At 53.5% G+C, this 26,653-nt stretch overlaps 10 protein-coding genes across 10 annotated transcripts; 6 read left to right on the top strand and 4 right to left on the bottom strand.

The window, feature by feature from the left end:
• Positions 1-244: 244 nt before the first annotated feature.
• CTAM01_06582 (uncharacterized protein) lies at positions 245-694 on the top strand (the record flags this gene model as incomplete). The annotated part of the gene is made up of 1 exon (XM_060522609.1): positions 245-694. A coding segment is annotated over one exon (450 nt), but the record flags the coding sequence as incomplete, so codon positions are not given.
• A 773-nt stretch (positions 695-1,467) lies between these two features.
• CTAM01_06581 (uncharacterized protein) lies at positions 1,468-2,454 on the top strand (the record flags this gene model as incomplete). The annotated part of the gene is made up of 1 exon (XM_060522608.1): positions 1,468-2,454. One exon carries the CDS (start codon positions 1,468-1,470, stop codon positions 2,452-2,454), a length of 987 nt encoding a protein of 328 aa, XP_060382867.1.
• A 292-nt stretch (positions 2,455-2,746) lies between these two features.
• CTAM01_06580 (uncharacterized protein) lies at positions 2,747-2,974 on the bottom strand (the record flags this gene model as incomplete). The annotated part of the gene is made up of 1 exon (XM_060522607.1): positions 2,747-2,974. The coding sequence occupies one exon, from the start codon at positions 2,972-2,974 to the stop codon at positions 2,747-2,749; it is 228 nt and encodes a 75-aa protein (XP_060382866.1).
• Positions 2,975-3,540: 566 nt separating this feature from the next.
• CTAM01_06579 (AMP-binding enzyme) lies at positions 3,541-5,730 on the bottom strand (the record flags this gene model as incomplete). Its single annotated transcript, XM_060522606.1, has 3 exons — positions 3,541-4,674; positions 4,725-5,479; positions 5,724-5,730. The coding sequence occupies 3 exons, from the start codon at positions 5,728-5,730 to the stop codon at positions 3,541-3,543; spliced, it is 1,896 nt and encodes a 631-aa protein (XP_060382865.1).
• Positions 5,731-6,696: 966 nt separating this feature from the next.
• On the top strand, positions 6,697-7,044 carry CTAM01_06578 (uncharacterized protein; the record flags this gene model as incomplete). The annotated part of the gene is made up of 1 exon (XM_060522605.1): positions 6,697-7,044. The coding sequence occupies one exon, from the start codon at positions 6,697-6,699 to the stop codon at positions 7,042-7,044; it is 348 nt and encodes a 115-aa protein (XP_060382864.1).
• Positions 7,045-8,721: 1,677 nt separating this feature from the next.
• CTAM01_06577 (phosphatidylinositol-glycan biosynthesis class S protein) lies at positions 8,722-10,433 on the top strand (the record flags this gene model as incomplete). Its single annotated transcript, XM_060522604.1, has 2 exons — positions 8,722-8,991; positions 9,057-10,433. 2 exons carry the CDS (start codon positions 8,722-8,724, stop codon positions 10,431-10,433), a joined length of 1,647 nt encoding a protein of 548 aa, XP_060382863.1.
• Positions 10,434-11,293: 860 nt separating this feature from the next.
• CTAM01_06576 (uncharacterized protein) lies at positions 11,294-12,694 on the top strand (the record flags this gene model as incomplete). The annotated part of the gene is made up of 2 exons (XM_060522603.1): positions 11,294-11,541; positions 11,611-12,694. 2 exons carry the CDS (start codon positions 11,294-11,296, stop codon positions 12,692-12,694), a joined length of 1,332 nt encoding a protein of 443 aa, XP_060382862.1.
• A 4,574-nt stretch (positions 12,695-17,268) lies between these two features.
• CTAM01_06575 (patatin-like phospholipase) lies at positions 17,269-19,867 on the top strand (the record flags this gene model as incomplete). Its single annotated transcript, XM_060522602.1, has 2 exons — positions 17,269-17,553; positions 17,630-19,867. The coding sequence occupies 2 exons, from the start codon at positions 17,269-17,271 to the stop codon at positions 19,865-19,867; spliced, it is 2,523 nt and encodes an 840-aa protein (XP_060382861.1).
• Positions 19,868-20,439: 572 nt separating this feature from the next.
• CTAM01_06574 (uncharacterized protein) lies at positions 20,440-22,982 on the bottom strand (the record flags this gene model as incomplete). Its single annotated transcript, XM_060522601.1, has 8 exons — positions 20,440-21,202; positions 21,265-21,277; positions 21,358-21,607; positions 21,785-21,922; positions 21,991-22,120; positions 22,197-22,396; positions 22,451-22,488; positions 22,547-22,982. 8 exons carry the CDS (start codon positions 22,980-22,982, stop codon positions 20,440-20,442), a joined length of 1,968 nt encoding a protein of 655 aa, XP_060382860.1.
• Positions 22,983-24,718: 1,736 nt separating this feature from the next.
• Positions 24,719-25,998, bottom strand: CTAM01_06573 (uncharacterized protein; the record flags this gene model as incomplete). Its single annotated transcript, XM_060522600.1, has 2 exons — positions 24,719-24,971; positions 25,244-25,998. The coding sequence occupies 2 exons, from the start codon at positions 25,996-25,998 to the stop codon at positions 24,719-24,721; spliced, it is 1,008 nt and encodes a 335-aa protein (XP_060382859.1).
• Positions 25,999-26,653: the final 655 nt, after the last annotated feature.

Here is a 26,653-nt window from a genome sequence, read left to right as displayed (position 1 = left end):
TGTGTCACTGTGTCTACGGAGTATTGTTTTCTTATCTGGGAGCTCAAGGATGTGGTCCATTTTGGTCGTCACCTCCCGTCTTGTTATGTGATGCCGTAGATATTCTTTAGCAGTGTGTGAAGCCCGATATATATACAAATGTACCGAGTAGCCCAAACATAACTACTCCTCATTGAGCCCTGAGATACGTATAGTATGGCTTACAGAAAAACGTCCAGCGGCGATCAATGGTGCAATCCAGTCGACAACCTCCAGCTCACTGACCCCCACTGCTTGGTCACCACATCATCCACGCCGCACATCGAACCATCACAAAAGAAGAATCCTACGAGGTGCCACGGCATCAAGGGTACCCGAATCGTGGTGCTCCGTACCCCAAAGCTTACCCATCGTGCCATCCACCACCCCGGTAGCTCCTCGCACGCCATCGCCGACAACCGATGCCCCTCCCGTCTCACGGTCCCACTCACATCGCCGACCTCCTCCGTTCCCGCGCCGACTGCCGGCTGCCGATCCCCGGGCTCAAAAAGGAGATCCATCCTGGAGCATCGTGGAGATGGGTAACCTGTGTTTACTCTCTAGTGTGTCATGTTACTTCTGTCTCTGGCACTCTCTGGATTACAAATCTGTCGTGGAAGCCCTCAAGGGCTTGGCTTCCCTGCTGACCACATCTGCAATTATGGCTACAAGATGAGCGTTGGCATCCATACTTTCCCCGGTGCCTGTATGCCTGTATACCTTCCTCTGCCATCTGCTCAGGAATCAAGTGTTGACTTGCCCGTCTCCTAGCCGGGGTTGTCGCTACCTGGCAAAGAACGGAGAATCTTCAAGACTACCCAAAAACCATTTCATTTCCAAACCCATCATGGTTGAGACAAGTGTCACAATGACGAGGAGGGAATTCTTATTCCCTACGGCCAACGCCCGTCGACAATGCTTCGTTGGAATCCTATCTAGTCTCAACGTGCCACTGCTTTCTAGTGAAAGTAGAAACGCAATTTGACGGGCATCAATCATCTCGGTAAAATGCTGCGCCACTCGGAAGGATCATCAGCGTTCTCACGCGCCTCAACCTGTGGTTTGCTCTGGACAAGACTACAGCAGAGACACGGAAGCTTGACGGCTGAGTCGTGAGCTGGAAGTTTCAAGGTCGAATTGACGGGGGTCCATGGCAAAATGCTGCTGCCTTGTGCAGACGGAGCTGACCTCCGTAAGAATGCCACTCTTGGAATCTCTGCCTAATATCGGACGCCCTTCTACGTTCTTTGACCGGACAAAGACGACACTTTGCTATACCAGGAACAAGTAGGAAGAAAAAAAGACTCAGCTTGAGGAGAAGGTCGGCATCGGCATCGATATCGACATCGACATCGGCATCAATTACAACGGGAACACTCTTCACTGGTGGTTGGAAAACATCAGTCTCTAGAACCCTCATATCATACCAGCCATACCCAAACAAGAACCATGGATCCAAACTACACAAAAGCCGAAACAAAAACCTTCAGCCTCCCAGACGGCCGCACCCTAAGCTTTGCAGTCTTTGGCGCCGGCGCAGAGACATTTCACACCACCCCATCACCCACGCAACAAAACCAACCCCGTCTGGCGTTGGCCGTGCTATTCTACTTCCACGGCTTCCCCAGCAGCCACGAAGAAGCCTCACTCTTTCACCAAGCCGCACGCCGCCACGCCGTCCAAATCATCGCCCTCGATCGACCAGGCCACGCCGGCTCCACGTTCCAACCCAACAGGCGCATCCTAGACTGGCCCGCTGACGTCCTCGCCTTCGCAGATCATTTTCAGATTCCCCGGTTCGGGGTCCTGGGTCTATCGGGGGGCGCACCGTATGTTTTTGCATGTTGGAAAGCCATCCCGCGCGAGAGGCTCGTGACCGCGGGAGTTTGTTCGGGGTTATACCCCCCTGAGCTCGGGTACGCCGGCATGCTCCTCCAGGGACGGGTGATGTTGACCGTAGCACCGTGGATCGCGCCGGTCGTGGCGTGGGGTATGGAGATGTCGCTGGGCAGGGCGGCGAGAGACGAGGCAAGACCCGGGAGGTTTGAGGAGATCGTGCTGGAGGATTTGAAGACGAGGCCGGAGGTTGATCGGAAGGTGTTGGATGGGGATGTTGGCAGGGTCCGGTCTGCTATGCTTGCTAGTGTGCGGGATGCTGTTTTGCCTGGGGGATGGGGCCCGGCTTGGGATGTCAAGTTGGCGGGGAGTTATTGGGGGTTCGAGATTGCGGAGCTTGAGGTTGAGGCTGGGGAGATGGTTTGGTGGCATGGGAGGGAGGATGTGAATGTGCCGGTTGGTCTTGCGGAACGGGCGGCGGAGTGTGTGCCTGGGGCGGAGGTAAGTTTTGTGGAGGGGGAGGGGCATGTTAGTCTTGTGGTGCGCAAGGCGGACGAGGTTATGTCTACTCTTGCGAGCCTGTTGAGGGAGACAGATTGAAGGCTCGGTATTCATCACGGATGTCAAAGGGGTCAGTTTGGTATGTGATATTTATTGTGTTACTGGTGACTATGCACTATTTTTGTTATAGCCGTGCTTCTCTCCTACGGGCTCCGGGAAGCCTTGAATACTGTGTGAGCATCGACGCTCTGGTATCTCCGGTCATGTGCCGTTTCCCCCAGCTCCATTCAGCGGGGAGGGCTAGCCGGAGGAGTAGGGGGATCAGTGTTGGGCGAAGGAGGATCATTGCTCTTGCTGTCCGTCACTTTGACGTCCGTCTTGATCGTAATGTTCATTTTGGGTCTGGTGGATGACGAAGACTGAGGCATCTTGTGCACTGTATTAGTGTGGGTGGTGAGTGAGGTGAGTGTAAAATATGGAAAAAGATCGAGGTAAGCTGTTCTAATATGTTGTTCTGTGGTGAGGTAGATGTATGATGTTGAGAAAGATCGAGAAATGCTAGTGTATTGAAGCTGTCTGTGACGATGTAGGAAGAATTGGCTTTGATGGGTCGAAACATCTCGGGTCTATATACTTTCCACTGTCTGTATCGTGAATCATCTACGAGGGATCATGCGAAGTAGTGAAGATGGCTGAAGTGGGATTGAAACATCGTGAATAACGATGCCATGGTTCTCTACGGTACATAATCCGGTTGACCGGATAACTGAACAGATACAAAGGTGTACTTTGTACGTGTCTTTGTCAATTCGAAATCGAAATCATGGAAAAACTAAGTAGCTTAGGCACTCTTCGAGTCGGCTCCGCATTGCCTTTCTTTATCTTGAGTAACTAAGATGTCAAGAAACGGCGCAGCTAGCCGTTCGAACTCGCCATCCCATTACCTCGAAAATATTTTATACCCCGGCCAAGGAATAGACTGCGCTTGATCGTCAGCGATGGCAGCCCAAGGTTAGTTACGTAGACTCCATTCTTGAAAGGCATTGAGACATCAGCTTTCATGGGGAAGGGTCAAGGTTGTATGAGGTGTTGAGTATAATGTGCCAACTAGCTATGTTCTAAGCGAATGAAGTAAGTAAGAAAGTGGTATCTCGCTTGCAGTAAAACAGTCCCAAGAATAGAAATCTACAGCTTCACCCGTCCACCGTTGAGTTCATCCCAATCCCGCCCAGAAAAAGGCTCGTAGGTGTTGTTCTTCAACCAATACACTTCGCCAGCGGCGTCCGTGCCGCCCGGCCTGACACCCTGGGATCGGAGACCGTGCTTCTGCTGCTTGTTCGTACCCGTCGTTTGCATAGCCTCGGGAGGCATGACTCGCAGGAAGATGGGCAAAGCATACTTGGGTAGTGACTGCTTCACGTGCTGCGCAATGCTCCTCAGCACCTCCTCAGATGGTTGGCCCTGAAGGACAATGGCAGCACACCCTGCGCGTCCGTCGTGGTTGGGCAGCTCAACACCGTAGACATTTGCCTCTTGTACCAATGGGTGTGAGCCAACGGCCTCGCCAACCTCTTGTGTCGACACGTTTTCACTCTTCCAGCGGAACGTATCGCCAATGCGGTCGGTGAAGTAGAGCCTTCCTTCGCTGTCCCAGCGGACCACGTCGCCCGTCCTGAACCAGGCATCTCCCTTTTTGAAGACGTTCCGCAAGACCTTTGCCTTTGTTGCGTCTGGATTGCCGTAGTAACCCTGGAAGCGGCGGTTGAGGTCGTCGGGCGAGAGTCTGAACATGAGCTCTCCTGGCTCACCAGCCTTGGCAGGCCTGCACAGACCCGTCTTCCTGTCCCTCCAAGGCTCCTCGTTATTCTCATCCATCTCGGCGAGGGCAACGTCGAGGCCCATGACGACGCTGTACAGGGTGCCGTTTCGTCCAACGGCGCCCTTGGCAAAGTCGTTTCGGCTCAAGTTCCAGGTTCCAAATGAGCCTTCGGTGGCGGCGTAGAATTCGGCAATGGTGTCGATGCCGAACCTCTCCTTGAACCTGTTCCACACGTCCGGTCGCAGGCCATTGCCAAAAGCTACCCGAACATTGTGCTTCTTGTCGAGACTTTCACCGGTGACGGGGTCGACTTGTGGGGCAGCTGCAAGCAAGTACCTGCAGGTCTCGCCAACGTACTGGATGATGGTGGCCTTGGAGGAGCGAACCTCCTCCCAGAAAACCTTGGTCGAGAACTTTCTTCCTATGCAAATCGTACCACCCGCCTCGAGGGTATTACCGAATCCTAGCAGGGCCGCGGAGCTGTGATACAACGGCATAGACTAGATTCCTGTTAGTTTGGGGTCCATGGTGGGTTGATGGTTCGACTTACAGTGTAGAAGACGTCATTGGGAGAGTTGCTGGTGAATCTTGATGTGAAAACACCACCGACGATGCATTTCGCCCAGGACACAATGGCGGGTTTGGGCATGCCCGTTGTTCCTGATGTGTAAATCAGGATCGCCAGATTCTGATACTGGCTCTCTGACCGATCAGAGTCGGGAGCACGCCTGGGCTTAACGGTGTCGATTTCTCTGTGCAAGCTCTCATCGAGCACCACGAACTCCACGGTGCTCAGCTCGCTCCTCACATCTTCAGTGACATTGGCGGCGACGTTGGGGTCAATCAGCATCAGTTTCGTCTTCGCGGCCTTGGCGCAGTGAGCTAGCGGTTTGCCAGTCAAATTGTAGTTAATGAAGGCTGGCTTCGCGCCAATGGACCACAAGCCGAGCCATAGGAAAACGAAAACGTCGGAGTTCTGGAAGTTGATGGCGACAACGTCCTTGGGCTTGACGCCGTGGTGTTCCCTCAACCAGGTGCCATATTTCAGGACTTGCTCGTAAGTCTCGCGGTAGGTATATGTTTTGCCCTCGAAGATGATGAACGTGCGATTGGCAGACGATTTGTTTTGTGCCGCTTGTTCGAGGACGTAAAACTGGTTCAACCGGTCCGTTCGCTCGCGCCACAGAGCCGAAAGGGTTGCGGGTAGCGCACATGAAAGCAGCTTTCTGTCGTACCACAAAGAAAGGCGAGCATTGATGTACGAATAAGCTGCGGCTGCAGCCGGCAGAGCGAGTGCGAGCGGGACTAAACGGTGAGGAAACGAAACAAGTCAGCGCGATCGGCCCCCAACGATGTTTTGTGCAGATGGCTGTGCCGAGGCAGGCTGATGTAATGCGCGATTGCGGCGCATTGGATGTGTGCCAGAGGTCGGTCTCCTTTACGGTGGTTTGTATTTGTCTTGGCGGGGGTCTCAAGCAGGGCCAAATAGTCATGACGACAGAGTGGGAGCATTGGAGGAAAAATTGGCAGTTGGGGAAAGCTCACTCACCAGGCATTTTCACTTTGGCCAAGTGGCCAGTATTTGGATCCGGCTAGAGGTGATTCGTCCCAAAGGCTGAGAGTTATGTTGGTGTTCGTAGAGAGATGAGAAGGCCGATTGGCAGGGAGGCGGAGAGTGGCTAGTTGTCTTGATTGTGCGCCTGGGTGTTGGTTCGGTGTGTGTGAGACTCGGAATCAGTAGTGTTGTCTGGAGCTGTAGCTGGTAAAGAGAGCTTCAAGGCCGTGCTCGTATAGACTTGAAGTCCTCGTCGAGTAAGGATAGCTTGGAGGAAGGGCAACGTAGTCGAGACTTCACAGACAAAAGATGCAGTGAGCCAATTGCGCGAGGGTGTGGGTGAGGATAGGTATTTGTAACGGCCTGTCGAGGCTGTCACAAGATAAGAAAGGGTTTAAAAAGTAGAAAGCCTGTGTTGCAGTCGGCATTGGGATGTGTCGTCCCTGGTTTGAGGGACCCGTACGGGGGGGAAAAGATGGGATAAAACTACCTGTCGGTCCTATCATGCACAACACGACACGACACGACACAACACGACGCAGCAGCACCTTTTGCACCCACCTCCGATTCTCGCCAAACAGTATCCGTACTCGGTGCGGTACTTCCTGGGAAGCAGTGACCTCAACAGTCGGCTGTTGGGATGTGGGAGCCCATGTATGGAGTACCTCTTTGACTGGTTACAACTTAGCGACCAGATGGGCGGGACAATGGAGAATATTCTTCTATGGGGCCCTGGACCAGGGTTGGGGTGGCGGAGAAAGCTCTTGATCAATGATGAATCGACGGTGCACAAGGTCCTGGCATGACATTCCTTCTCGACAGCCGAGGAATATGACCAGCTACGACTGTCACGTTGGCGTTTGTGTTGGCACTGGTGCTTGCTCGTGGTGCAGCTGCACGCGCTTGTGGAACTGGCAGGTTGACTTTTGGCCTCGGTGTAAGTCGACGGTGGCAGCTCTACTGCGTAATGCTAGCTATGCTTTTGCTTTCCGTGTGCTTGGCCCGTCGCAGGCAATGGCTGGGTTGTGAAGATGGATCCAAGGATGGCATTGCTGGCCTCTCTGGGCGCGCCGTGCTGTGCGAGTGCGGTATCAAGTTCTCCTTAGCTCGCCCATCACGGTACGGATACTTTCGCCTGCATGCTGAGGTCGCAATAGTCCTGTGGAAGTGTGGAGAGAGGAGGCCAGCCAGCAGCCGCAGATCGAGTGCAGGCTTGCAGCTCGCTGGTTTGCGTTGCATTTGTGGTGCTCGCTGCATCGCCAGGCTTGGCCTGGCCTGCCAAACTGGGCTAAACGAAGAACAAATCGAAGCTTGAGCCTCGGCATCTGTTGAAGCTCGTGCGCCCTCGCGTCCGTACTCTGCGCCAGAAGTCGTTTTGAGTAACCGATTCGGGAGGGGTGGGCAGCAAACGCAGGCTAAACAGCACGTCTCTGGACTCTTTGATGGATGCTTCTTCAACGGCGAGTTGCGATTCGTCGGCAAGAGAGCGGGGTTGTTCCTTGCATTCCATGTTCCTGCTTTCCATTGCCAGACCCCCCCAGTCGACCAGATGCATGTCCTGGTCCCCTGCCGCTGTCCGCATCCCTCGTCCAGACGACCCGGTTTGACGGGAGCGAACCTACCGCTCGCTTTCTCTCTCTCTCTCTTTCTTTCGACAGCTACGGACCGCTCGTAACAGATCGAATAGCACGTTTGCGTTTCCGATGAACTTTGCATTGGCAATGGTTGCCGAGGTGTTGGACTTTGGCTCTGCGGCTCTTGACACATTGTCTTCCGCAGGCACTCGAAAGGAGCGCCATATATGTGCAACTCGTGGCGGACCTTTGCTTATATCAGCTCACATGAACGACGGCTCGATGCAACAGGGGTCCATCGCGAGTTTCTCTTCCAATGTCTATTGAGAGACGTTCCGGAGTGGAAAGCACATCAAGCTGGTTATCTTTGGGGCCGTGTCGCCGTAATGACTTGACTCGGCTCGACGACGGATCCATCGAGAAACCGGGTATGCATGCCGAGCTGGGAGACTTTGTTGGCTCCCGCACTACGAAGGGATCGCCAGGCTCGCTTCAAAACTCCGAGTACGTTCGCCTTCCTAAAAGGGTAACATTGTTCTTTCTTTTGGTACGATCACGAGTGATTCGTGATAATAGACAACAGCCATTGCGGCAGATTGGAGGGGCAGCTGTAGGTCGCTTCCTCGGCTGATGGTCAGCTCACTCAACATTTTGGGTCGGAGGAATCGGCGACAATATTCGATGCCGGTTCCGCTTCTGCATGTTGGTGGAGCGGACTCGAGGAGGAAAAATCGGGCCTCGGACTCCTGAATTGTCCCTGAATTGGATCGTTGCCGCTCATCCCACCGTCTCACGTCAGCGTTGTCACAGCGGAAAAGATAACGTCTATTCGCCTCCGAGGCGCAGGCGTCAATCGCACTCGCATCCGACGGACGTGCATAGTGACAGCCACACCCAAAGTGCGGGTAGAGAGTGGTGAAGAATATCTGGGAATGCCTTCGTTTCGTGGCCGAACAAGAGTCAGATGCACAGCGTACAAGTAGGACCACAGGCGTCTTCCCAATCCGTGATTGTGTCGAGGGTCTGGCAAGGTAGGTATCCGTAGTTGTGGCTTGATGCCGTAACGATGACAGGTATCAAGGCGGAATGATGCTGTCTGACCTTGTTAGACAGAAATTCTGGTTATTACGATCCGACTCTCCAGTTGCATAATCCACGTGACCGCGCGCAGCAATTAAGGTTAAGGTTAACGTGGCTGCGTGGCTACTTGCTCCTTATCTTATCGGGAGCTCTCCTCAAGCGCGACATTGCTGAGTCAAGCATCTCTGGCCTGTCTGAGGTAGGTATGCGAATACCCCTTGCTGGAATTCCACCTCTCATGATCGTTGTGGCTTGCTTGCTGCAGCTTACAACGCTCAACTTCACGACCGCTGCGTAGCTTCTACCGAACATTGCCGCGCACGGCAAAGGCTCATCAAATGCCTGTTGACGACGAAGCGGGCAGCCCGGCAGCCAGCGGTGCGAGCTTCACCCCCGATCAATCCACCACCTCCGCCCCTCCGCCGCAGACCAAGTCCCGCAAGGCTCCGCCCCCCGAGAAGCCATCCGATTCGCGCCGGCGATCGTTTGTCATAGCCGCCTTTTGGGCCATTGTTCTTCTCCTCGGTCTGCCAATATGGTGGATGACAACGAGCATCTACCGCGCCAACCTGCCTCTGAGCGGCATGGTCCAATGGGCGGATGGAAAGGTAGGCTCCTACCAGCTGGCGTCTTTACAAGTTGAGGGAGGGCACCCCGCTGACTACTTGCGTAGGCTTGCCGTCCCGTGTTTCCTCTTCGTATATCAGTACAAGCGAACAAGTTGCAGGAACAGGAAGCGCAGAACCTCCTTCGCCTCACTCAACATGCCCTCGATGATCTCAACGACTTCTCGGGTCATCATCTCCGTCTGCAGCTTGCGCCTCGTGGCGGCGACGACATCGTTCCTGAGGATGACTCCCAGGTCGCCCTGACAATTCGCCTCAGCCCTGGGGACTCCACGACAGTCTCGTTAAACCCTCACTCTCCTATTCTCGACATCACATATCCCCCGAATTCGATTCCGTCACCGACTTCGTCCTCTTCTGCTCTAGCTTCGTACATTGCGAAAGAATTGCGAACTACCTACGCCGAAGAACAAGCTATTATATCATACCTTCTCTCAGCAGCCTCGGGAGCTTCTGATGCGAGACCTCAGGGGATGTCGCCAGAGGCAGCCGAGTCACTGGCGAAGCGAACCACCCGTTCTTTGCGGTATTCACCGACGTACCACTTGAGCTTCTCGCTCTTCACTAGCGGCTCTGCCCCCAATACCTGGGACATCGAAGCAGCTATCCAAACATACATGAAGCCCATGCTTGATGTGTTGAGCCCCATCCACAACTTCACGATAGATACCCAGGTGCAGCTGTATGCAACACCAGGGGCGCAGTCCCAGGTTTTGAACAAAGACGACCTTGCCTCCTTCATCAACGCGGCCGAATGGCCCCTTTCGCCGTCCATCGGTGGTGCGCCGACGGTAAACTTCCTTCTCTTCGTCGGAAATCAAACAATTGGATTGGATTCGGGGTCCGAAACATCACAGTCCTGGCTCATCCCGCAATGGGGAACTGTTTATCTTCTGTCGCTGCCTCCGACGACGTCACATGTGCCGGCTGCTACACTCAAACAACCTATGCTTACCTTTGCTGGGCACTTGCTGTCACTCCTTGGCACTCCTCAGTCAGGCTCTCTTCCTTTGCGGCTCTCGACTCTCACGCGCATCCGATCCGCAGACCTCTTGCTACGTGCATCCTCTACCCTGGGCTCCCTGGCAAGACTGTCACTTGCACTGCCGTCTATATCCATTCCCCGTAACGTTGCAGACGGTGTTACCAAAACCATGCATCATCTCGAGCTCGCGTGCGCCAGCCTAGGCGGGCCCGAAGGGTTGGAGCATGCTAGAATCGCTGAGGCCGAGGCCGAGCGAGCGTTTTTCGAGAAGAGTATGGTCGGACAACTATATTTCCCCGACGAACATAAAATTGCCGTCTATCTGCCGCTTTTAGGGCCGGTGGGAGTGCCCCTCGTGATGGGTCTGTTGAATGAAATCAAGGCATGGAGAAAGCGGAGACGAGAGAGAGCCGAGGCAGAAGCTAGAAAGAAGCTTTAGAACGTGATGAGTTGACATGACACAGCGAGTGCATATTGGCCTACACAAATAAAGTTACCAAAAATTTCGCATCCCATAAAATCGTGCCTGGCTCTCAAATCTTAACGTCTCCGGCGGTGGCAGTAACATCATGTCGGCTGATAAGGTGTGAAGTTTGGAGCAACACATCCAATCCTCATATGAGCTTGGCGATGACCTTGAGTTTTGTCACTAGACGTGCTTGATTGCGGCGGAGAAAAGTCTATTGGCAATAAGCAGCCTATCTCCATTCATATCGAATCCATTTAGACCTGGACGATGTGAACCTCGGTGGATAGGTAGTCTCCGTGTTGTCTTGAGCAGCAAAGGTGAGCGTCGGTGAGATTAGGTAAGCACCGGTGAGACTATCTAAGGCCCATGCTTGCATAGATTACCTCATGGTGGGCACCTGTCACACCCCGTCGGTTCCGATCTTAGCGCTGAGTGCAATCCCTGCGCTCCAACGCCACCTCGAAGCTTGCTCGTTGTCTCCAACGAGGGGGCTTGTCCACATCCAATGCCCAGCACCGCGCTGACGTCGGCCACAATCCTTTTCTCCATTGCCATTTAACCCCCCGTCGGCGTTAACTCTTCCAACACAACTAGGTATACAAGGCTCGAGGGCTCAGCTGTCATCGCGCATTAACGGGCGCTGGGACGCAATCACAAGCTCTGGCTCGTCTCGACTCGACTTGGATGGTCTGAACCCATTGACCTTTTCTCGGCACAGCCTTCGCAAACCTACCATCTCCACTCCACAAAGCCAACAACAACGCATCGTCTCGCGCTCTCTCTATTATCATCGACGGCCTGAGCAATGTCTCCACTATGAAGAGCAGAACATGCTTCCCGAACCGTCTCTGAGCTTCACGCTCCCTAGCCTCCACGATGACACCGTCTTGGACTGCCGTTTGTATCATTGCCAGGCACTGAACCCCTCCGCATCGAACCCGCCGCCATGGAGACGACACGCTGCCGTTGTCGCACATCCCTATGCGCCCTTGGGCGGTTCCTATGACGACCCTGTCGTCGACATCGTTGCCGCCACGCTACTGCGACAAGGCTTCCTAGTGGGGACTTTCAACTTCAGGTAAGAATTGATCGGCTTGTGGACGTTCTCACAGCGAGGTTATTCGGTCACTCACACGATGATCAACAGGGGCGCTTCCGGATCAGCAGGTCGTACCTCATGGACGGCAAAGCCAGAACGCAGCGACTACATGTCATTCATTGGCTTCATGGTCTACTACATGCACTTCCTCGATCCCTACGGATCGGCCAGTGCCCGCTCGCCGACAACGACCCTGTCTCCAGGCCTCCCCGACGCCCAATCGAAGCCTCCTTCTTACCAACCCCTCCTCCTCATCGGCGGTTATTCATACGGAGCCATGGTGACGACGCAGATTCCACCGATGGCGCACATTCTCGCACAGTTCAAGGTGCCTGCAGCTGGCTCCGCGGCTGCTGACATCCGTCTTCGAGCGCAACACCTGGCAGAGCAGCAGAACGTCATCTTGGCGAGCGCTAGAGCTGCGAGTTCCGTATCACCGCGAAAGAAATACCTTGGCATGCGAGTCGGGGGCGATGAAGATACTCAGCGCAAGAGTCACGAAGCTCGAAGATCCATGTCGGAGACGAGGAGATCCTTTTCTATTGACGCCGAGGATAAGATCCGACGGGGCGTTAATGATTTACTGGCGAAAACGAAAAGACATCATCACAAGGGCGTGGCGGTGCCCCAGGAAAAATTGGCTACTATACCTTCGAACCAGGAAGTTTCTGTTGTGGTGGAAGAGGTTCCGAATCTGACCCAAGTCCGGCCGGCCTATCTACTCGTATCTCCGCTGCAGGGAGTCATTACCCATCTAGCAGCTATGTCATTCCTTCACACAACACCTGGTCGAGGACTGTTCTCGCGGGGTGGAGGAAGACCTAGAGAGCAGGGGGCGCCGACCTTTACGGCGGATCAAAAACATCAAAGTGAGAGCAAGCTGATTGAAAATGATACCTTGGCATTGTACGGCGACAGAGATATCTTCGTTCCCGTGGCCAAATTGCGAGGGTGGGTGGAACGTCTGGAAGGGACCGACGGATCCCATTTCCATGGCGAGGAGGTTTCGTCGGCTGGGCACTTTTGGACGGAAGGGAACGTGGCTTCCGTCCTCCGGGATAAGGTCTCGGACTTTGCGGCGAAGCTATTACATGGGGACAACGAAGGTAGACCAGTCAGTGAACCGGCGTAGGCACATTCGTGTGAACGTACCTCGGAATTTCAAAGTGGCAGTGCACGAAGGACGCAACCGCCGCCTTAATCAACGAATGATTAGAAAATGGGCGTGTCAGAATACTTCACTTAGGACGATATGAGAAACGAGTTGGATGTCAGCGAGTGTAAGCCGCACAGCGATACATGAAAGAGCAAGGCGTAGAAAGAGCGTGAACACTGTTGGAGTTTGATTCGAGGCGCCCCTGTTGGTGTCTGTAGGTAGTTTAGTGATGACATTTAACGAACACGGGCAAATACAGGTCAAGAAGACTGTGTCAAACGGAAGAACCGACGTGATGACGGCCCCAATCTGACCTTGAAAGCCCGTGTCTTCCTGCCCCTATGTTACGAGGTACTGCCTTTTGCCATCTTGCAATCCCAACAATACCGAAGCTATCGCGGTACAACTCGAGACCCCTTCAACGCTAGCTAGAAGCAGAGGATCGTCGATCATGTAGTACTACGAAATCACTCATGGATGTTCACCGTTGTGTTGGCCCAAGGTGACAGCCTCTTCTGAGTCCCATGATAACCAGATACCAAAAAATGTCTACAATGGCAAAAGAGTTCACCCCCCCGGTGCTGAACTGGGGGCTACATCTCTTGGTGCTCATGCTGGGAAGAAATTTATGGTGCTCAGGCTGGGATTCGAACTCGGGTACTCTCGTATGCGCTGAGCCTGTCGTCGAGTAGGCTGGTTGGCGATTTTATTTGTCGACCGTAAACCTCTCCACCACCCAGCCAGTTTGACCTGACCCGTCGACCTAGACGGGCGCCTGCTGGCTGGTGAGAGGAACGGAGTTGAGAGGGGGTATATACCCTTCTCGTGTATTCAGATGGAAGGTGCGAGTGTTCCACGGGTCGGTGGCTTCTTTCCCATCAAGGTGCCCTGCCACGTGCCCTGCCAACCTGACCGATATCACCATTTTTTGCTCAGGAAAATGAAGCCGCCGTGAGGCCTTGTCTCTATATATCTCTGCATCTTAGAATACGCATTCATTTTTGTTGATTCTATGATAGGTAGATACGTAAATACGTAAGACCCTGGAGTGGTGTAAATTAGCATCCACGTATAAACCTACTCAATGGTACATCTGAATTGGCAGACTGACAATGTTATCAATACCCATAAGTAAACATGGCATATATACGAAATATAGGTAAAGCTGACTGTATTGTCTGCTATTATTTCGATGATAGCCGAAAAAGTTATCATAGGGTAAGAGTAGAGACCTTGAGCGTGGCCTCACTTCTCACATTACCTGAATGGGTTTCGTTGACGACCTCGGCGCGATTGGCGAAGGTAATAGGGACGAGTTGCCCTTTCTTCGTGGCTACAAAAAGCCGTTTTAGGACCCAAAACAGTATCCCGCGATGTCCGAATCTGGGCGGTGAAAAGTGTCATCATAAGGCCATTACTTTCCCCATGCAGTAGTAGAATGGTCACTAGCATGGCCACTTGTGCCGTCGACTTGCATGATAACTATGTCGGTCTGCCATGGACGCAAACAGTGAATGGGAAGTCAAGGAAAACGAGTCAGGGTTCTGGTAGCACAAAGCGGCCAAGACTGGACTGCGTTCTGGGGCATTGGATCTGCTTAGAGTAAAGGGATCGATCGGGCTTTGGGAGAGTGATTACGTTTATGAACATGAACAAGATCAACCATGAGACGCAAGTGTGGAGACGGAAGCGGCAGAGTTCTGAATCATGAGGTCGGGTGTGCATCTGGGTAGAATGCTCCGGAATAAGATCGGGATTATAATTTGGGGAGGATAATTACGTATAGATTTTGCAATCATGCTATTCTGCCTTTGACTCTGATTACTCTGGACAGTTTACATAGTGTGCAAATCAAACGGTTTATGAGAGGAATATCCATCTACGTGGCAAGGCCGCCGTTGAAAGCGTTGTGGGCGGCAGTTGAATATTTCCCTTTTTTCTCTTAGTGGTGTGGGGAAGAGAAACACATAGATTCCGGAGTGCATGAATGACCGGTCCTTGAGCGTTTCTGGGCACTCAGATATTAATGGGGTAGAGCGCTGAGATAGATCATGATGCGGGGTGCGAAATCTAGAGTGACATTCCAAGTTCAAGGTCCAGGAGCACCCATTATGCCTTTTGCTCAGCTGATGGAGGCCAGAGTTGAAGGCCGGAGAGTTTATCTCAAGTCCCTACAGAACAAGACGGCCTGGGACCATCTTTTGTGACAGGCGAGGCAAGCGGCGGCGGCGGGAGCTGACTATGGGAGATGAGACGGAATGGAAAGTTCGCCGGGCGGCCTGTCCCGGAGGTTGTTGGTGTTGGTGTTATGGTGGTGGTTGGTACGTGTGCGGATAACATGACCGGTGTTCAAACGCTCTATTTTCGAGATGAAGAGTGGATGGTCCGGCTTTTGCTGGAGATACGGGCAAAGAGTGTCACATCATGTTACGGACCTGAGCAAAGCAAGGCAAGGCAAGGCATGGCAGAGGGCGGGATGTTAAAAGGGTAGTGTAGAGAACTGTCAGCCGAGTACATACCGGAGCGGAATGCAGCGGGTGAGATGGGACGCTGAAGAATGAAATCATGGTATGCGAGTCTAGGGGTTGTGACTGAAGAAAAAAGATATCGACAAACAGAAGAGAAGACTGGGAATGAGAGTGAGAGGCACATGTGAGGAAGTGAGTGAGCGAAAGTCTGCATGTGGAGACGAGGCGTCAGGCGAGGGTGTATCGCGGCAGGGCGTGATTGGGTGAGGGTTGACGATGCAGTTGCATGGTGTTCTGCCCCTCCGTGCCCCTCTGATGTGCTCCGTTACCCCCAGGATCCCCAAATCCGGGGTGGGCCACTAAGCTGGAAGAGTCTGGAGAAGGGGGCACTGGGGGTGGTCATGATGGTGGGGTGGGGCCGCCTAGCAGAGGTCATCTGCCCAGCGCCTGAGCCGAGTATCCCAGCGAGAGACAAGACACAGACTTTGTGTATGTACTCCGTTCTCCGCAAGGTGTAAGGTCCCTTTTATGATCCGGGTTGCCTCTGGTGTTGTGCGTCTGCTGCTGCATCTGTGATTGCGTCTGTTATTGCGTCTGTGAGAGCATCTGTGGTTTTTGTAAGGTACCTAGGTATTCAAACACGAGGAGTTGCTGAGGTAAGGAAGATCCAGATCGACCAATCGGTTACCGCTGAATGGCCTATTACGTCTGGCTGTGACGCAGAGACGTTGGCACGTGGACCCCTGAGGGCGGTATGCAGAATGCTCCCCATCGCCCCGCCTGCTCTTCTGCTTCAGGGCGGCACGGCGGGAGTCAGGACGGTCGGGTCAGCAATAATTGCACTGGTTATTGACATGAGCCCCCCAGGCCATCCATTGTGCTGCTGTGTGGGGTCTACAGCGACTGTCATCACCGTCCACTTTTTTTTTTTTCTCTCTCTGAGACTTGCCAGGTTCTCCACGTTCCATTCCCGGCCACTGACGGCCGAACGTTGTCACTGGGCCACTTCTTTCCCTCGTCTCCAAACCAAACTCGACGTTGCCAAGTTTCCAATTCCACCTCACTTCGGGCACCTAATACATCCGCTCTTCTTTCTTCACGACACTTCCTCCCTTCCACTCCCGATCCTCTCTACCAACACATCCTCTCTTCCTTTTGCCTTCAGCCTCGCTCTGCTGTTCTCTTTGCTCTTTCTCTCTCTCTCTCTTCTGCCTCACTCAGTCACCGAGACAACATCAAGTAACGTCCAGTCCGTCGCTTCATCTTGGTCCACTCGCCTCCAAGTTCCAAGCACTCTACTCGGCATCTGACCAACCATCTCGTCTCGCTTGCGCCCGCCTGTTCCTCTTTACCCTTCTTGTCATCACCTACTACCAAGGAGGGTTACCCTCTCTCTATACCTATTGGTACTCCCGAGTCCTTCAACGCCTCTTCTACCCCCACCGAACAGTAACGACTCTTTCGACTCCTCCGACAAGTCCAACACCCCCCTTCCAAACAGGTTGTCCGGTCATCTGCGCTCCATTTCGGTGATCTGCACACCGTTCCCTGTCTGCCTGAGCTTGTGTCACCCAAAGATTACCATAATCACCAAAACAGTATCATGGGAATCATCTGACAGCCGCAACGCCTACTTTCATACTCTTTGTCTCATTACTCACTGAGACCAAAGCACCGTCACTGGCTTCCTATACGAACTTCTCCCCGACGACGCTTGCCTGACTGTACAGCCTTAAGAAACGGCATCTTGACCAGAACTCTTCGACAGACGCTTGGCCTATCGCTGCCTATATTCCCACCTCGTCTTTTCTCCGCACCGTCCTACGCTACTTTGCTCTACCCCTCCGAACTCGCTGCCGTCGCGACGACACACCGACGCGCGCATGCTCTGACCGCCCTCAACAACCCAACAACCAGAAAAAAGCACATGTCAGGAGTCTGTTGCACAACCACGCTCCAAGGCCGTGATGCGACACGGACGGCACCAGGGCTGCCTCTCGTTCACCAGCTTCGTTTCCCGACTTTTCACCTAGCCCTCCGAACCACCATCGTCACCTTCGACCCAAATCCACCCTCGCCATCATGAACGACGTTTTCCTGAATCCTGTGCACCCTCTGCCCGCGATCCGGGTCAAGTCCTCCTCCCCCTCTGGCCCCTCGGCCTCGACCAAACCTGGCCGCCCTTCTTCCATCAAGAAACAACAGCCACCGACACCTCTAAATGCTGCCTTTGATTCAATATCCCGGGCCATCAAGGGCGCCAATAACCTTGTCTTGTCTCTTCGTGATGGACTGTCTGAGCTGGAACGGGAAAACAGGAGGAAAAAGGAAGAGCGCAGGCTTGTGCTCTCTATTCACATGAAGAATGTACGTCTGCTCTTCGTTCAGTCCCACACGTTGCACCAGCCTCAACCAGGTCCGCTAACAGATCATCCTTACGTAGGCGGAAAGCAGGAAACAATGGCAGGATGCCGCAGAAGAGCTCGACATCCTCGAGGAAAACGACCTTTGGAAACTCGACCCATATTCGGGAGATTACAACCCAGCCCTGATTGAGGCGCGACTGAAAGAACTCGACGATGCACGAACGAACTGCGACACTCGTGCCATGATGCACCTTGTTCGAACCGCCCTATGCAGAGACCTTGGCGGCATGGGGAACGTCGATCTATATAGACACTCCTACGTAGGCACCAAGAGCCTCATCGAACGTTACGTCGACTCGGCCATGCAGACGATCGACGCCCTAGTAGAAAAGAGCCAGTTCGCATTGCCCGAAGGCATGGGCCAGAGGGACATCCTCGAGAGTGTCCTGTACGCCCGCCAGAGTTTTGGTCGAAGTGCACTGCTCTTGAGTGGAGGCGGGACTCTGGGTATGTCCCATATTGGTGTTCTCAAGGCCCTCTTCGAAGTCAAACTGCTTCCGCGCATCATATCAGGTGCCTCAGCAGGTTCCATTGTGTCGGCCGTGATCTGTACGAGGACCGATGAAGAGATTCCTCGGCTCGTAAAGGAATTCCCTTATGGCGACCTGGCTGTCTTTGATGCTGAGGAGAACCCCGACGGCGTCTTTGACCACATGCGGAGATTGCTCACCGAGGGAAGCTGGTCCGATATAAAACACCTGACCCGCGTGATGCGTGGTTTGGTCGGAGATCTTACCTTTCAGGAAGCCTATAACCGCACTCGGCGCGTCCTCAATATTTGCGTCTCAACCGAATCCATGTACGAGCTGCCGCGTCTCCTAAACTACATCACGGCACCCAATGTCATGATCTGGTCCGCTGTAGCTGCATCATGCTCCGTACCCCTCGTCTTCAGCGCTGCTCCGCTGCTCGTAAAGGACCCCGATACCGGCGAACACATGCCCTGGAACCCGACACCGCAGCGATGGATCGACGGGTCTGTGGACAACGATTTGCCCATGACGAGGCTTGCAGAGATGTTCAACGTCAATCACTTCATTGTCTCTCAAGTGAACCCTCACGTTACCCCGTTTCTGGCTCGTGATGACCAGCTGGATCCCGATGGTTTCGCGGCACGCCGGGGGTCCAGCCTGTCACCCAGCAAGCAAGAGCTTGACTGGGTCTACGCCCTCACTGCTCTTGCCAAAGATGAGGCATTGCATCGTTTGCATTTCCTTGCCGAGATTGGTGTCTTTCCGAATCTCGTCACTAAGCTTAGGAGCATTCTCAGCCAAAAGTATTCGGGCGACATCAACATTCTCCCAGAAGTAAATGTTCACGACATTCCGAAAATTCTCAGCAATCCGAGCCCCGAGTTCATGCTGCGAGCCTGTTTGATGGGCGAGCGTGCTGCGTGGCCGAAACTGAGCCGGATCCGCGATCGTTGTGCCATTGAGCTCGCGTTGGACAGGGCGGTTCATCGTTTGCGAGCCCGCGTCGTATTCTCGGATAGTCAAGTTGACTTGAGGAGGCTCACCACCGGCATCGCTTTGCCACCTCCTTGGCCCAAATCCATTGCCCTTCCAAAGCAGACATCTTCGGTAGCTCCCGCTCTGACGCTAGACACCGAAGTCGTGAAGAACAGGCAGCGTAGATGTTCCGGAAGCAGCGTGCAACTCATGGCGCATCACAGGCGTCTGATGGAGAACGTGCTTACAGACGAAGAGACGGAAGAGGAAGAACGACTAGAGATGCGGGCAAGGCATGGCCATGGTAGCTCCTCGCCTGTCATTGTTCGCAAACCACGCCTCAAGAGGGCGGCAAAGAGCCATTACAATGTTTCCCTGGTTAGAGGACCGATGACAAGCCCAATCAACCAGGCGCAACTTGAGGCCACAGAGTTCGACTTTGGGAAGCCTATTACACCGCCACTGCACCGCTCACGAAAATCGGAATCCTCTCTGTTCCACGCCCGAAAACCGAGCAGCCTTGAGATGACACCGGCGAAAGAATTCGAGTTGGTAGCGCCACCATCGAGGGGCGAGGCAACCTCACACACGGATGAAATGGAGACATCAGACCTTCACTCTTCTGACGGCGATGTAGAGTCACACACAGAAGACACAATGTCCGACCCGGACCCGTACGAGGGTAACTGGCTGCATGGGCTTGGGAATGAGTTGGAGACGACGCCCAAGAGCGACAAAGAGGTGCTTGAGGTGAGCAGTCGTGAATTGGTTCCAGTGGGCGACTCGTTGGACGGACTTTGGGATTGACTCGTAGACGGGAGGGTGAGCTCCTCGGACGAGGAAAAGAAAACAGAGAAGGGGAAAGAAACAGCCGAAGAATCGACTGAGGAGGACGATGTGCTCAGGTCCAATTGGATGAGCTGGGATTAGTTGGGTATTCTGGGAGCATCTGACGCATATTCGGATATTGGATCGGTCTTGCCTAGCATTGTTTGGTCTTGTGGACAGACGGGGGTGCTCAAACGCATAACACGGAGTTTCACACATCATGAGAATAGCATCAGAACATGGTAGAGGTTATGGGAGCCACACAGAGTGGTAGCATTGTACAAGACGCACTTGGCAACAGCTTGTTACTTGCTCCATATCATTTAAACTTCATTGGCGTCCTTGTGAAGACTTGCCTTACGTGACATTACTGCTAAGTGTCGACGCATTCATGTCAAAATCCCACGAGGACGCAACCAAACGAAATCAAATCCTCTTTCGTCTAGCCTTTCGAACCGAACGCCCAAGGCAGGCTATATGAGATCTAGTAAGGATTGTAAATCCCATACAACACACTCCTTGGCCTGAATCAATGCCAAAAACTCCGATTCTTACGGCACCTGCTTCTCAGCAGATTGTCCCGTAACAAGGCCCGTCTCATCATGATGGACAGTAGCCTTGCGCTCTCCTCCTCTCTCATGATACCCGGGCTCATCATCCCCGTCCAACTCATACAACGCAGGAAACGGCTCAACATCCCGGCGCAAGACATACTTCTTCGCATACCACGGCATCTTGGAAGCATAGTACCCAGCGTGGTCGCGACTCTTTACATCAAACACGCTATCGAGCTCCTCGAGCGTCAGGCCCTTTGTCTCTGGCAGGAAGAAGTACGCTACCACAAACCCGACGAGGTTCCAGCACGCGTACCACACAAACGCGCCCGTCACCCCAAACGAAGAAATCATCTGCGGCCAGGTGAAGCTGATGATGAAATTGAAGCCCCACGTCACCGCTGTGGCGGAGGACATGCCGATGTCGCGGATGTGTAGGGGGAAGGCTTCCGCGCTGTAGGTGAAGGGGACGGGGCCCGCGCCGGGGGAGTAGACTGCTGCGAAGAGGTATATCCCCGTCGCGACGCAGGCGAGGCGGCCTGTTCCCTCGGGGATGAAGAAGGAGAAGCCTGTGAAGAAGAGGCAGAGGGACATCAGGGGGAAGGTTACTAGCAAAAGATTGCGGCGGCCAAAGGTGTCGATTGTGTAGAAGGCTGGGAGGGCGAAGAGCCAGTTGATGAGGCCCATTCCCATTGAGGTGAGGAGGGCTGTTGAGCGGTCGAAGCCGGATGTTTCGAAGATGTTTGTGGAGTAGTACATCCTTGTTGGGTGTCAGTCCTGTATACTTCCTTTAGAGAGATGGGGTAGAAAATAATTACTCACATGGCGTTGATGCCTTGAAAAGGGGGAGAAGTGTCTGTTAGATGGATGCTCATGGTTGCTAAAGGAGGACGGGGAGAGGGAGAGGGTGCTTACCACAGAACTGTTGCATAAACATGACAAAATACGAAGACAGCGCAGCGCGCCTGTTTCTACGAACGGTGAAGAAGTCCTTCCAGTTGCGGCCGCTGCGGGCTCTCGTCTCGATTTCCAAAAGCTTGTGGGCGTAGTACATGTCCCGGGCCGCCTGCACTGGGTGGTGTCGTAGCCGGAGCGTCGATCGGAAGGCGTGTTGGTATTTGCCCTTCTCCATGTACCACCGTGGACTCTCTGGGCAGAAGTAGACCTAGGATTTGGTGAGTGAGTATGCCTCACTTTTAAAGATTGTCTCTCCGCTGTTGTAGTTGAAGTGGGAAAGGTAGAAAGGGGGGAAAGGGCGGGTGTGGTAAATCTTGTAACACATGCTGGGAGAGAAGTGGGATTACATGGAAAGACGTCAAAGATGACGGGTAAATGTCCTTACCTGTACCATGACGATGAGGGGCGGCACGGAGGTACTAGCCAGCATCCAGCGCCATTGCGTGTTTGGTCCGAGGAAATCCGTGTTGGCGAAGGCGACGGATACGATGAAGCCCAAAGCGATGCCAAAGGCTGTCCACATCTGGATGAAAACACATCAGTTAGTTCCACAGCATACAGGATTTCTACCTTTACCAAGGTTTTGCTCACCTGCCACATCATCGTCAATGCACCGCGGATAGTCTTGGGCGTACTCTCGGCAGAGTACACGGGCGTGGTGCTGCTCTTCGCGCCGACTGCGAAACCGAGGAAGAAGCGTGCGATGAGGAGGTTGTACCAACTGTTCTGAGAGTTAGTGACTTCAGACCTACATAGTGGCTGGTTGGATATGCGTGTGTGTATGTGTGTCCACTTACCTGTCTGCGGCAGCCATCCAGAAGCCGGTGACCACGGACATGAAGCACGAGATAAAAATTGTACCGCGGCGGCCGGTGTATTTGTTCAAGATGGGCGAGCTCCAGCACCCGACGAGGGCGGAGCAGAGGTAAGGCGCGCCGTTGACGAGTCCCTGCATTGTTGGGTCGTCTTGGAGACCGAACGTCTCGTAGTAGAATTCCTGGGCACAGTCATTAGATCATCAGCAAATGTTCATGGAGAAGGGGATGGATACCTGGGCGCCATTGACGGCTGTCTGATCCATGCCCTGAACTGCAACGATTGCAACATTAGCAGCTTTTCAACTTCCTATCTCGGAGTCTCCCCATACCAATAGCCGAGCCCGCACAAAGAGCACACAAGAAGTAGAGCGACATAGGCTGATGCCAACGATGCGTGACCTCCTTCCGCAGAACAGCCTTCTCTTCTTCGTCGAGAGCGGCTACAGACTCGAAGCCGTCGGGGCGGTTAATCACCTGCGCGACCAGAGCGCCCTTGCGAAAGACCTCGCGGTGTTCCTGCAGGCCCTTTGTCTCGGTGAAGGTGTCTGCGTCTTTGAGGATCTCATCGTGCGTGAGGCTGACGAGCGGGTTGCGGAGGAGGGCGGCGGTCGAGGCGCGGCCTCCTCCGCCGGTGGGAGTGGAGGTGTTTTTGGTGTTGTTGGGACCGGAGCCGGGGCTATCGCCGGCGTCGCTGCCGGAGGTTCGGGAGGAGGGAGTGGTTTCGGGGACGGGAGGGGCTTCTGTATCGACCTTTGGGGGAGGCATTCTGTTTGTGCCAGCCAAGGGCGTCTGTCAATGTGCTTATGTTCGGAATTGTGCCTATCTGTCGAGTGTATATAAAGATAACCTTGAGATTACGACTTTTGGGGATGGCATGAACGGAAGAAGACGAAATCTGGGGGAGAAAGATAGGCCTCGAGGGGCAGAGGCGGACCTCTTGATATTTGAGGAGGTTAAATAGTCTGGAGACGTCAGATTATTTGCAAGCAAGGCGTCCCTGTGGGCCTCTGGACTCCGGAGGATTCAAGAAAGAAGGCGGAAACTTTGTCGTTGGACTTCATGGTGGCATATCTCTGGCCAACGAGCCAATATTAAGGCAGACTGGTCATGGAGGAGTGGGTGCGTTCCAAGACTAAAATATGGGGAATAGAGTCTCGGCCTCGAGGCGGGCTGCGTATGTCCAAGAGGTTTTCAGTGGGGAACGATGCGCCGTCTGGTGTGACTGGAAGAGACATTGGTGCTACATGTCGGACTGGAGAGGTTACGAGTAGGCCGTGGGGGTGAATTCCGTCTATGAATCCAGGTCGAACATGGGCCGGTTATCTATTTCCCCGGCGTGTCCCCTTCATTTGGATGCGAGTTGGATCTCATTAAGTTTGAATCAAGTACTTCGTTTCTGGGATGGGATCTTAACATTACTGTCAGTTCTTTTGAGCCTATCGCAAGAGTGCAAGTTGTCTTTGAAGCGAAGGTTGACAAGAAGAATATTGGTTATAATTAGGTTTAAGTGGCGCATGATATATCTACGGCGAACAGATATTCCACCGGCCATGGTTCGCAAAGGGTAGAGGAGGATAATGTCAGCCGTGCTAGAGGTAGCACGTCGACCCGCGCGCTCATTGTCGATAAAAGCCTCCACGGCTGTACAGTACAAACATTCGCCTAATAGAGAGAGACAAGGACGTGGGCGAATTGTCGGATGACGATCGGCGATGCAGCCAAGCGGCCCGTAATCCTCGGCGGCGGGGCACAAAATCGTCCACGGAGACGGACAGAGGCTAGATTTTCGGCCGGGGCGCCCATGGGGGTTCTCAGTCTCGGCGTGCGGCGCGGCATTCGTCACACACGGCATGGCGGACAGGGGTTTAGGAACATTTTCCACGTTTGCTTCGCATGCTCGCCGTGTCGAAACCCGAATTTTGGCGAGAGGCAGATGAGAAAGCAGTTCTTGGCCGTGTATGACTTCATACCAAGGCCTGATTAGAGTATTGGCCTGGATCCTCTACGCGCTGCCGAGAGGACAATTTCCGTTGGTTTGGCAGTGGACCAGGCAGCATCTCATTATGATGGGAGGAGGCGCCGTGAGGTGGGCAAGGCTGTTCTCTGATGTGGTTTAGAGATCTCCTCTCTCAACATCTTGGTCTAGTTTCCTAAACATTTGATGGAGTGCATTTAGTCGCAGCTCTCGCGCATTATTCGTGTTCGCTCTCAAGTTCTGTTGACAACTGGTTGTCTAGTTCAAGTGAGTGAAATGACAGCGACTATTGGGTTTTGTCAGATTTCCTTCCAACATGAACAGCAGCATGTCGAGGTAACATGTTGCAGAGCAAGAGCTGTTTATTAGATTATATATAAGCCCGGGCCTGCTCCCTCCCAATCATTCATTCGTGTCTATTAGCCACGCTGTCTCGCCTTCCGACGTAATCTAGGGTACAAAGGATCGACCAAATCTAATCACAAAAGCTTCATACTTCTCGTGTAAGTGTACCCGGCTCAGCACTCTAGTCCACATCGTCGGCATTGGTCTCCTCCGCCTCATGCGCAGCGGGGCCCATCTTCTTCCTAGCCTCCTCAAGCGCCTTGGCCTCGTCGTGAGGCTCGTGGCCGTCCTTGGCCGGCGGCGGTAGTGCACCAGTCTTGACGCCCCTGGCAGTGGTCTTCAGCGTGCCGTCTTCGTTCACGTCGTCCTTGAGGTGGATCTCGAAGAGGACGACGAGGTAGATGTCGCCGGTGGTCTTGTTCCGGAGAACGTATCTAAGCGTATGTGAGCGCTTAGGCTCCCCCTCCCTGCTGCTGGTAAGAATGACATGAAAAGAAAACAGGAGAGCATTTTTGAGCCGTGCTTTGATAAGCCACCTCAGGGTCTTCGTGTTGCTATTACATCATTGTCCCTCCCAAGGTCAATAGCACAAGTCGGAAATGACGGCCATGGCGCGAGATGGGAATAATATTACGGAAACAGTTCGACTCGCAGAGAAGCAAAGAACAGTTTTTAAAGATAGGAAAAGGGAGGAGCAGAAACTCACCGAAGGCCTTGTCCGTCCCAGTACTTCATGATGGCAAGTTGGTAACCGGGCAAGCGCAACGCCAGGTTGGCAAAGTCGAGGTAGGCATTGAAAAAGTCCAAACCGTACGTCTTGCCGTACTCAAACAGCCAGTTCTCCTTGCTGTCCTTGCGGAGTGCCCACTTCATGCGCTCCTTGGACGTGGCCGGCGCGCCAATCTTTTCTCGTGCTTCGAGGCCGGCCTCGTCGCCTCCCTCCTCGAACCATAGCCCGCCCTTTTCTTCGTCGTGGACGCCAGAACCAACGTGGATGGTGTTGAAGGAGCTTAGCGCGGGGCCGTAGAGATGAGGGACATCGGCGTAGGCGTCGCCGTCCAGACCGGGGTCGATCCACCACTTTACAATGTTGAGTGCTGTGTTGAAGCCCGGTGGGAGACGGTCGCGGATGGGGTGGTCAAAGTCGTTGCCGAATTGCAGGTCCTCGGCCGATATACCGTCCGCCGATGAGGAGGCATTTGCAGGCTTCTTGGGCGTAAAGCGGAAAGAGATACTGTACTGGTCTTTATTGGTGGCGTGCGGTTCCTCAGAGAAGTAGGGTGAGGTAGAGGGCGAGTTGCGAGGGAGACCGGCGTAGTTTTGTATCCTGACGTTGAGCTCAATGTCGGCGAGGGCGCTGGTGATCTTTGTGGGCTTGGCCTGGTTGACGGGGACTTCTGTTTGACAGTCCAGATCATAGCCTGGTCCTGCAGTCACACGGAGGATGTATTTATCGGCCATTGTGAGGTCTACTGTGTGACGTATGTGTATGTTTCTTCACGGTATATGAGCTGTACTCTAGAGTCAGTCGATGCAGAGCGATGCAGGTTTATTGAGCTCAGCCGACAAGAGGCTGGCGAGAAAAGAAGTGAAAGAAGATGATGTCGTGATAATATTGAGGTAATAGTCATGAAACTGCTTAGAGGTGCAGCTAGAGAGGTTGTCTTTTGAAAGCGACGACGTAGTAATTGCAGTGAAGGAGGCTTAACAGACTGACATGGGAAGAGCTGCTTTGGCAGTGCCAAGACGGGTTGGGGTGGACTCGACTGGGATGTACTTCCGTTAAGGCTGAAGGAAATTGGAGAGAGGAAAAAAGAGAGAGCAATGACGTTGAGATGAGAGACTAAAAAGCATAGCGCTTGGCTTTGCTGCATCACTTACCTCAGCTTCTTCAGTCGCGATTGGCAAACTAGGTGATTAGCATGTGAACCGCTTGGAGGAGCGTCGTTTCTAATTATTCTCCTTCCACTTGTTTGATGTTGATCTACTTGTGTATGGGCCTGGAAACAGGATGAAAAGTTTCACCATCACTTATGCTTGCATAAAAAGAAACCTGGACGGCCAATTCAATTAACGGGGTATGTATCGGGAAGTCCGAGTTAGTGAGTTATCCCGG

This window comes from Colletotrichum tamarilloi (assembly GCF_030869305.1).
Source record: "Colletotrichum tamarilloi strain Tom-12 chromosome Unknown Scaffold_18.1, whole genome shotgun sequence".
NCBI classification, from domain to species: Eukaryota; Fungi; Ascomycota; class Sordariomycetes; order Glomerellales; family Glomerellaceae; genus Colletotrichum; species Colletotrichum tamarilloi.
The sequence above is the reverse complement of the archived record's forward strand: the minus strand, read 5'-3'. Positions and strand labels throughout refer to the sequence as shown.